The sequence below is a fragment of the Scardinius erythrophthalmus genome (assembly GCF_964197995.2).
Source record: "Scardinius erythrophthalmus genome assembly, chromosome: 12".
NCBI lineage: Eukaryota > Metazoa > Chordata > Actinopteri > Cypriniformes > Leuciscidae > Scardinius > Scardinius erythrophthalmus.
Genome location: NC_138232.1, coordinates 14819269 through 14830499, shown reverse-complemented (window position 1 = coordinate 14830499; position 11231 = coordinate 14819269). Strand labels below are relative to the sequence as shown.

Here is an 11231-nt window from a genome sequence, read left to right as displayed (position 1 = left end):
CATAAGAATCACTGGTTTATGTTTTACCACTTCACTTGCAGCATTTTATTTTACATGGATCAGACATTTTATTTGGATTGAATATAATTGGATATTTTACATGCAGCCAGTTTGTAGAGCTAAAAACTGCATGAGAATTAGCATTTTCAAGCCATGGGCTCTCTTATGAATTCATGTTTTTAGAACAGGTTTTTGAATGGACAAGATCTGTATTTAACATTACTTGAGACTTTCGTGTTTTCTTCAACATTTTACTCTTACCTCTACCATGATTGTTCCCCCCCGATATTAATCGTAAGCGGTTTATTTTGTATTTGTTAGACAATTCATGTGATTTTATGTAACAAATCATATATAATTAAACTGTAGGGAAAGTAGTACACAATTCATTGCCACAGAAGGAATAGACAATGAGAAAAAAAAATTAAAAAGAAAAGCATTTTATTTAACATCAGAAAATGAAATAAAAAGGACATACTCTTTGAATTGAGGTTTTGTTTTTAATGTTTCCCGTTTCTCACTGATACAATCACTGAGCATTTGCAGACATAAATTTGACAGAGGAGTTTCTTGAACTAAACTGTATAAAAACAATGAAAAAAAAGAGCAATAAAAAGAACAAGTTGAACACACAAAATATATCTGCAACAAAAATGCTTTTGAAGACATCAGTGGATAAAAATAAAGCGCAGAAATGCACTTTATTTGTAAAAATAGAATCTCAAAGATATGGACAAACAAAGTATTCAAAAAGTGGATACATGAATTAGAATGGACATTCATTCAGTAACCGCAGAATACATCAGGATATCCAGATGTATAACATGTATAGCATAAAACATACTGAGAAACCTGTGATGTTATCAAATGGTCAAAAATGGCAACACAAGTATGAGAAAAAAAAAATTAATAATTCACTTTCTGATTCATCCCAACCATAAGTATTTAAAAAAACTAATACTCATTTTAAATAACTGACAACTGAGAAAAGCTGTAAACTGTTCAAGTGCAATTACTACACCATTTGCCTTTAAACCATGATTCCGCCAGTACAAAGTAAATGGAGATACTGCATCCCATTCCCAAATACAAAAACAGTTATAAGAATTTGTCCAGTTGAACACTGTAACACTGACAATGCTTAAAATATATTTCTTCTTTAAAGCTTACCAAGATACTCTTAAGTTGCACACATGTACCTTATTTTAAACACTCACATTCAATTTACCATTCAGGTTTTGAAGGAACATTCATGTAAAACTCAACAGGGTACCAGAACTGTCAAATAACTATTTTAAAAAAAGTATCAAATAACTCCCTTTTCATAGCTAGGAAAACAGTTACCCAACAATAAAACCAATTTCCAATCCTAACAATAAAACAATCTCTCATAAAGAATAAATAGTCTTACGGACTAAAACACATATTTAAAAGTACTCTTCAATAGGCAATACAACAGGTGTTTCAACAATAATGACAGTCATCATTCCCATTATATGACAAGTGTCCAACATGCCAAGGAAAATGGTTTATTCCATTAATTTGTAACGGACAACTTCTTCACAGAAGTGAAAATTAACAGGCAAATATTTACTCTGGAACAACATATTCCAGTATGTTTGAAGCGCTTTCATTAGAGACGATGTCCTGCCTGTACCTGCTGTAGCTTTTACAGTCTTCATATCACAAAAACAAACAAGAAAATCCTAGGAGTGACTTCTGCCAACTTGCTCTTGCAAGAAATACCAAACCTTTGCAGCATCCAACCATTGGTCATACAGCCACTTTCCCTTTGACCTCTAGTTTGTTTGTATTCTCACTCAGTTTGGTGGTCTGCTCTTCTGTGAAGGTAATGTAGGAATACACCAGACTGCCAGCAATACTGAAAAGACAAGTACATTTATCATTAGCGTCGCAATGAATTCATGCATCCAGTGTTTCCCCTACCATTGTTTTGGGGGGACAAGAAGAATGACCCAAAAAATACATATATAATTCGGACGCGCCAGCTCCATGTACCAGTATACCTTTAGCGGTAACAATGTCAAAGAGGAATGGGGAGGCTGACAATCCTAAAAAGGCAAACATTAGTTTTTACTTCTTACTGTTACTTACTTTTATTTATTTATTTCATCTTTACATGTTACTTGTTTTCTTCATTAATAGCTACTTTAAGCTCCTGCGTCCTCCTGGCAACTGTGGGAAGTTCGTATTTACGAGTTCATTTTCGTCGGAGTAAGATTCTTAAACTCTACTTATAGAAAAGAACAACAAAGAATGTGTAGGGCCCTATATGATTTCCACGATGCAGATAACGCGGACGGAATCGCAGAATCCAGTCAAAAAAATGGAATTTACTGTATAACGCGGAATTTCACGGAAGTTGTTTTTGATGAATAAATAAAAAGCAGTTCAGCACACTTGAAATCAAATCGCGAAGAAGACGTGTGTGAACATTAAACCGCAAAAAAATATTTAAATACGAATCCTGCATGTTCAGTGTGAATGAACGGAGCAGACGACACAGTTTCATTTACCACACACACTCAAGCACGTGTGACGCTCGCGCTGTTTTTGCCTATATGAGGACAGGAATGCATGAACTTCATCTCCAGACTCTAGATCCCCACTGAAAGTCACTTTGTGAGCATTTAACCGCTTCATTTGAGAAAAACTATCGTCATGTCATAAACACAAACTCAAAGGTCTTCAAGGCAACCTGGTTTAACTTGACAGAAATAAATTGCTGTTGTACAGTACATACGTCTCAATGTAATAATAATACTAACACAAAAAAAGTTTGAAATTATAATTTATAAAGGAATAATCACAATTTTTCTTCCATGTTTTACTTTTAACAGTAAAGCTCATTGTGCAACACGTTGTTTGACAAAAAGCTTGTTTAATTTCATGATTAAAATAAATTTAATTAATGTTTTATGTCGTCATTTGATTATCAGAAAAAACAACTTTTTTGTGAAAAAAAAAAACATTTCATAATTTTTTTTTTTAATGTTGTACAAGTTTAATAATTGTTTAATAACAAAAGTTGATTTCAATTAATCAGACATGCTTTTTGATTACTACAAATTTTATTCAACCATTAAAATGGAGACCAAAAAAAATTAATTAAAACGGAAAAAAATAAAACAGATTTCATAGGGCCCTAAATGTGCATCAGGTGTGTTTTGCTTTATGTTTTTAATTAATTTATGAAGTCACTTTAAACTTTGTTGTTACATATTGTTATATTATGATGCTATCATATTTTGTTTAGGCAATTAGCTAGAAAATCCCGACAATATCACTGCTAGTGCTAAATACCTATAAATATTGTGACCCTAACCCTAACCCACCACGTATCCGTAACACGCCCGCTCCGCGGCACTATTAGTTTTGGGGGTCTAACACCCCCCCCTGAATAAAATCCTAGGGGAAACACTGGCATCCCCATCTGTTTCCTTCTGGGAAAAGCTCACTTCATACCTGATGTTCAGACCAACGAAGTTAGTCCATGAGAAAATGTAATCTCCACCAAACACCATTCCAATATATGTCACTAATATATTCTGCAGGAACAGAAAAGTCATTAATATAGCAAAAAGTCATTAATATAGCAAAAGCAATGTCTAGGTATGTTTAAGAAACATTCTTACCTTTAGGCAGCCGACAATGGTAGTAGTTAGCGCAGAGTTATACTGAGTGCAAAGTACGGTGGAGTACATTAAAATGAACCTGCAAATGAAGAAATATAAGATAGAATGAATGTTGCTGAATGATGAATTCTTAAAATCATGAATCTAAAGGTGCGGTTACATTGGCGAAATTTGGCTAGCAAAAAAGGTAAATTGTCAATATAAAGCACAGCTAACACTTTCAAACCAAGCAGCTTTTCTGCTGGTCAGTGCAATGAATTTGCATGACCAACTTGAACATGAGCTTTATATGTGTGGGAAACTTTTTGCCTTCATAGGAAACCCCCAAACATGCAGATTCCCATTGAAATGACTGGATCTGACCTGCAAAAATTTGCCGAACAATGGTAAATGTGACCGCACCTTAATACTCAATGCGAAAAGTTATTCAATCCATTAAAATATATAATCAGGGGCTTTAAGTACTTCTGCAGCCCATGAGAAAATGCATTGAATTAATAAAATAATCTTTATCAACTTAAACTTATATCTGTAAAGACAGCAACCTGCTGTTGCCCACTGGTGTTTGCTTTTCTATGATGGGGTTTAATTTTTTGGTGACATTTCAATTGTTGAATTTTGATGGCAATTACACCATACAAAGAGTGAAAATTAAAATTACTGTTTTACTGACAATCCATTTTTTAGTAAATCACACCAAATTGAATTAAACTTATGTCAAACTGCATAAACAGTATTTATCCGGTATTTACCAAATACAACGTTTTTATTTCAACTTACCCCATTATACAAGAGAGAATAAACTGACTCATAAAAAGCACATCTGACCAGCCTTCATAATCAAAAGCCTAAGGAGGGAAAAATACATTTATGGATGCATGAAAAAAATATGACACACTATAAAAACATAAACAGAGTAACTGCCTTAGTTAATCATTAAATTTCACAGAAACGTTTGTAAGGGAAATATGTAGGTCAAGACCTTGGATGGTAAAATGTCACACATACAACAAAGACTTTCCATATTAACCACATTTTTTCATTAAAAATGCAAAAAAAATCTATTCAAATGGAGGGTTAAAAACAACAGGAATCTACTCAACCCATCTTAAAACAGGTGAAGAACTCACCTAAAAAGAATATACCTAAAGAATAACTTCATAAGCTACTACATTCAATCTGATAGTTACACTGACTGGTATAATGGCGGCTTTGTGCATAGACACACTGCCTCCTGTCCTCTCTCCTTCCTGAAGCAGTGCCTGCCAAATAAACTGGGGCCTCCCTGTGAACAAACTGAGCTAAATAAAATGAGGTATTCATGGAGCAGGGCCCTGTCATCCTAACCTCCCAAACAACTGAGCCTTGTGCTCACACTGCTTATTCAGCTAGCACACTTTTTGACTAAGAAATTGCAGTTATTTCTAAATGGGAAAAGCATTCAGGCAGGAACAGACATGCTGAAATTTATAGCAGTCAGCTTGCTATGATTTCAAAAGAATTTATGACAAGTGTGCACAGTCATTCCAAACAACTATTGGTGTGTGTTCCCTGGCAATGTGAGCTCAGCTCACTGCAGCTGAGCAGATGGTGTGTTCGTGGTTGCCAGATCATCTATGGGTATGTATGAGGTCTTGTTGAGAGATGGGACTCTTAGAAAACTCCAGAGTCCTAGGGTTATTTGAGGTCTGGTGTGTAGAAATAATATCTAATATATAACTGAGCATGACCAAATTACCTATGTGTGCAACTAGTTAAAGAACAAGAAACATTTTATTAATGAGCCAATATCCATGAAGGCCATCACTAGAGAAAATTATATATATATATATATATATTTTTTTTTTGGAAGGAACAGAAAAGCCTATAAATACAAAGACAAACATTTAACAAACAGCAAAAAAAAAAAAAAAAATGAAAATTAAAGCAATTAAAATGTAAATATTGTCTTGAATTATAGCGCATCTCTTTAGCTAAGTGTAGACTAGTGATGTGGAAAATCCATGAGTCGGGGCTGGCCAAGTAATAAAAAAACAAACATACCAATTATTTGTGGTTGGGTCACGGGAGGATGATATAAATCACTGATGTGTTGATTTAAAAAAAAAAAAAAAAAAGACAGAATCCTCATTTCAAGGTAAAACGCAACAAACGTGCGTCACTCTTTTACTTTCATTTTCAACTACAAGATAGGGGAAACCAATCAAGGACAAAATATGCCTAGAACACCTACACCTGGCCTTTATATAAAACACAAAGGAAAAAACCTACCAGAGATATTGCTTAATACATTAACACAGCTTAAACTAAATGTACACAAGCTTAAAATAAATGATTCTGATAAAAGTGTTTTCCAACATAACGCTGAAAATATATTTAAACAAGCATTTAAAACTTAATTTTTCGTTAGGCACTAATTTGCAGACTCTCATTAAGCTAAACAGTTGCAGGATCCACTTGTTTAAAGGGTTAAAGTTCCCCCAAAAATGAAAATTCTGTCATTAATTACTCACCTTCATGTCATTCCAAACCCGTAATCCATTCGTTTATCTTCGGGATTCAAATGAAGATTTTTTTTTATTAATTCTGAACGCTTTTTGTCCGTCCGTTGACAGTTCCCACAACTACCACTTTCAAGCCCCAGAAAGGTAGTTAAGATATAAAAGTAATCCATGTGGTTTAACCTCAATTTTATGAAGTGATGCGAATGCTTTGTTTGCGAAAACATTTATTTAACACTTTACATTTACTACCTTTCTGGGGCTTGAAAGTGGTAGTTGTGTAGGCTATCAATGGAGGGACAGAAAGCTCTCAGATCAGATTTCATTAAAAATATCTTCATTTGTGTTCTGAAGATGAATGAACGTCTTACGGTTTGTAAAGACATTAGGGTGAGCAATTAATAAAAGAATTTTCAATTTTGGGTGAACTAACTTGTTAAACAGCAATTGTTTAAAAACAACACAAAAGGAAGGAAATGAAAAATACTGTGTGGGAGCGTTTTAGTTAAGTAGTTACAATCAAGTGATGGGTATGTGATATGAAATGGCTGCGAAGCGCTGTATAACAATAAACTAATAAAGCCTAGATCCAGCCTGTGCTTGTCTAATCTATAAATCTAAATAAATCTATTTATTTATTTATTATGTGTGTGTGTTCATGAGACTTACCTTGTCAATATCTCCAGTGACATGTGCTAAAAGCAGAGTTGGAAATATCATAAATAAAGCATTGTAATAGAGCAGGCCATACTTCCCCAGCTCCTATAGAACAGAAAGACAACAAGAAAAAAACAGAGACAGAAATATCAGGTACAGTAATGCCATCCATGTCATGATCCCTCTTCTCTCGCTCCCTCTACTCTAGCTGCCCTTTAGCTAAAAGAGAACCAGATGGTATATAAACAGCTGTAGAGGGCCACAGGTTTTTTTTTTAGGAACTGAGCATAATCTCGGCTTCCTTGTTTAAGTTGTCAGAGCGCTAGATAAATCTTTCTATGTAGTCCACATACTTCACTGAAAACTGTAACAGTCATAAACCTACTAGCTCTTCATCTGGAGGCCTCAAATAGAACACATATCAGTCCACATTCAGACCAAGTCAGTCAGTGGGGTAATGCAATAAACACCACTCAGGTTGCCAAGCACTCTCTGTTTTAACAAATTCAACCATAGGCATATCTAATAAATAAATTGAAGTCTGCGCTTGAAACGGTTAGAACATGCATCTGTGAACTACTTTTGCTCGGATTGGATGCAGCAAAAATAAAGATGAGAAAGCACTCAACACAAAAACGAAAAAAAAAAAAAAAAAAAAAAAACAGTTCTCGATAGATTTAAAATCCAAAATGGGTTCCAGGTCTGTTCCGATAGGATTGAAGTTAGGATAGCAAAAGAAATAGGCTTATTAACTCTTAAAAGGAGGACAAAATGCTTCCTAATCCCTGTCACATGGAGAACACCAAATTAGGCAGATGCAGGCATGGAGAGGTTGTGAGACATATCCTCAAAAACCATGAACAAAACGATGCAAAGCAAAATAACATTTTGCACTGAATTACTTCATGACATTCAGAACATAAATAGCAATTCAAAAAATGTAGGGTTAAAATCAAGATCATTCAGTTATTGCAATGTATGAGGAGAGTTGCTTAATTTTGTGCAAGCACGAGAAAGCAATATTTCTCAATTAACGGCTACAGAGAACAGCTGCTGCTTAAAGCCCGGGACACACCAAATAACTAGCGCTGATGAAAGCCAACTGTGTTGTCACCTCACAACGGGGGAAAAAGCTGCACTTGAACACACCGAGAGAACTACTGCCGACTGTCAGCTAGAATGCGTGTTCTGCGCCTGTGTGTAAATGAGACAACTGTCTATTTCTGCAGATATATTCATCTATATTCGTCATTCAAAAAGGGAAACCAACGCTGCAGGCTGCAGATACACAAGCCATAAACAAAGCAGTGCATGCTTACAGTTTTAAATATCAATTCTGCTAAACACTTTCTTAATTCCACTCTGCTCATGTTAATATTAAAATATTCGCCAAGGAACACTCAGGTAAGATGACGTAACTTTAGAACAGCCTTCTATCTGTGCCATTTTGACTTCTTTGCTCGCTGCTATTATTCTAGTGCACGGACTCGTTCACTAAGCTGAACAGCCAATCAGAGTTCTCTCTCTCACTGACGACCCGACACCGATTCGGTCGAAAAAAATGCGACGAGGACCAATTTCTGCCGACGGTGTGGAACACTTGAGAAAACTAAGTTGGCCAACGCACAAAAACTGCCCGACGACCGTCCGTCGGCTTGGTGTGTCCCGTTCTTAAGGGAGCACTCAAGGTCTTTGAGTAATCTTGATCATGAATGTGTTGCCTTTCTTACCTTAGAGTCAAGTTTCTGTTTCACAAAAGCTCCATTGGCAGCAGTTAAGACATCGTTCATTAAAATGAACATGTACCCTTGCAGGTCAAAAGCCAAGTCAGCACTGCACAAGAAATATAAAGGCACTTATCAAAGACTTGAACATAAGATATGTTATTAAATGTGCGCAGAAATGGTTGCAGTCTTCCCCTCATACTCAATGATAGTGATTTATAATTAACATCTGTGTTGTGACAGTTTTTGCAAACCTTGACTTAACTCTGTACAGCAGTGAATAATTGGCATATTTTTCAAGCAACCAAGATAAGGCTGAATTGTACTGCTCAAAACAATGCGTCACTGTGGGAAGAATTCATTTTTTTACCTTGCAGCTACAAAGGCCCCTAGAATCATAGTAAATACTGTCAGTTGAACTGGTCGAGAGAATTTCTTCCTGTAACAAGGGACATAATCAATGATAGTTTTATCATCATAATCAATTTGAATTAATTAGATGAAACATTTCCATAGTAAATAGAGAACTTTTACTTACTTTAACAAGATACCCTCCGCCAGCATTGTAAAGAGAATAGAAAACCTCCTCAATACTGTAAACATTGGCAGACTGAAGGAAGGAAAAACAAATTGATTATATATATATATCAATGTATAACGTTAAAAAAAAGGCAGACATGTATTTAATGGTACTGTATCATACTTAAGTCTTTTTGTTCCAAAGAGTCCTGTTATTTGATTTCCTACATATAGAAGAGGTAGCGGAAACGTCTGCAATTACAAGAAGCTAGATATTGAACAAGCAAGATGTGAATAACACATTACAAAGCAGCACTGTCTTGCAGTCCCATGTAGGTATCTTTTCCCATGTCAACAAATATAAGACTTGCACAGTTGTCCTAGAATACACGTGTTCTTTGGGGGTGGGAAACACGTGACAACATACAGAAGTTTAACGAACTACCACTCCTAACCTTTTTTGGTATGCTACCATCAAACTCAGGGAATGTGATCACCCGGAGAGCCTTTCCCACCCGTAACACAACAACTGTTGCCAGCATCTGCAGAGGAAAGTCACACAATGTAAATGCCACCCTGCTCTACTAATGTGCAAAGTCCAAAGTGACAAGTGAGAAAAACTTGTATCTGGAAAAAAGGAAACTCACCTGCCCAATGCCAACACATATTGAAGAGGGGAACCTGTTTGGAAAGACTGCTTTTTAGCAAAGGCTGAAGGCATGGAGGTTTTGTTTTGTTTGTTTTTAAATGTAAAAGTAGCATTATTACTAACTTTAGATTGCTATTATAAAAATGAACCATCACATGCAATGTGCAATTGATTGTGAAATGTTATTCTCCGTCAATGACTCACTTTAGTCCATACTAAACATGTATTAATTTAACAATTGCATGTTTATTCTAAAATGCACACCATTTACACCTTCTTGCAGCTCAAGTTAAACAATGTATAATCAGCTTCTTAAATGGTTCTAGACATGTAGTCGGCTCACTACTTTTACAAAAATTGTTAAACGTGTTTTCACCAAGTAGATGTTCTTGGATCAACATCTTTGTTGATCCTGAACCAACATTCCAATCAACAAATTAAATTTGAGAGACATGTTTACAGTTTATGTCAAATTCATGTCCTGGGTCAATTGCTACATCAGTCTTATATTTTCCTTCTGTTTTTAGGGATGAGTTATGGTTAAGTTCAGGAGTAACGTAGGGATAGTGTTTTCGATCAGGAATGTTGTTCTAGGATGAACAAAATATGTTGATCCAGGAATGTCTTTTAAGCAAAATCAAATACTATTAATATTACAAAAAATACCGCTAAATAATACTATGGAATTACATTTGATGGTATAGGTCTAACGGTATTAACTCGACATGTCCCTTACGGCATAGTAATAATAACATTGCACTGTTTTGTTACGAGAAAAATACTCAGTTTCAAATAGGCACACGGAAAAAAGCGTTATTCCGTAAGAGAATGATACTGCTGCGAAAACTAAGTTGCCACCTATCTCAAACATTCTGCACAGACAGATAGTCAAGCACTTTGTAAAATACAGAGTATGTAACTCTAGTTAAAGTCCTCTTACCTGTAATTAGTCAGGACGCTCTTGTTCACTACAACTATAAGGAAAGAGCTGACTCCATAAAGAACCGCGGCTGAAAGTTTGAAGAGTACCGTTAACTTTTGGTCCGCCATCCCTGCCGCTTCATTCCCTAACTCACATTGCTTCATTCTGAACGCAGCGCCTTTCTTCCTCCCCACGTTGACGATTCTGAATTTCCGCCATGTTTACAGTGATACGTATGCTGTGACGACATATCTAATTTACATTCGAAAGTACGGTTTTCTCTGTCGCCACCCTGCGGCAACTGACTGAAAGCTATTTATATGGAGCTAGAATTGTCTCTATTACATGAGAGAAAATAAATGATCTGAGAGAAAAAAAAAGTTTGAGAGAAAAAGTTATCACACTGATAGCAAAAAAGCATTTCATGAGAGAAAAAAGAATATCTGAGAGAAGAAGTTTTCATACCAATAGCAAAAAATAATAATATTTGAGACTAAAAAAAATTTTGAGAGAAAGTATTTTCTCATAGAACATAAAAAAATATACATTTGAAATTGTTAAAATTATTTCTGAGAAAAAAAATCTCTCTCAAAATACTTTGAA

At 35.3% G+C, this 11231-nt stretch overlaps 1 protein-coding gene across 1 annotated transcript; it reads right to left on the bottom strand.

Moving 5' to 3' along the window:
* Nucleotides 1-426: 426 nt before the first annotated feature.
* slc35d1a (solute carrier family 35 member D1a) lies at nt 427-10911 on the bottom strand. Its single transcript, XM_081380871.1, has 12 exons — nt 10647-10911; nt 9705-9738; nt 9513-9599; nt 9242-9309; nt 9077-9148; nt 8909-8977; nt 8545-8647; nt 6827-6919; nt 4437-4504; nt 3657-3735; nt 3487-3569; nt 427-1882 (listed from the first exon to the last, which is right to left on the bottom strand). The coding sequence occupies exons 1-12, from the start codon at nt 10790-10792 to the stop codon at nt 1774-1776; spliced, it is 1011 nt and encodes a 336-aa protein (XP_081236997.1). The 5' UTR covers nt 10793-10911; the 3' UTR covers nt 427-1773.
* Nucleotides 10912-11231: the final 320 nt, after the last annotated feature.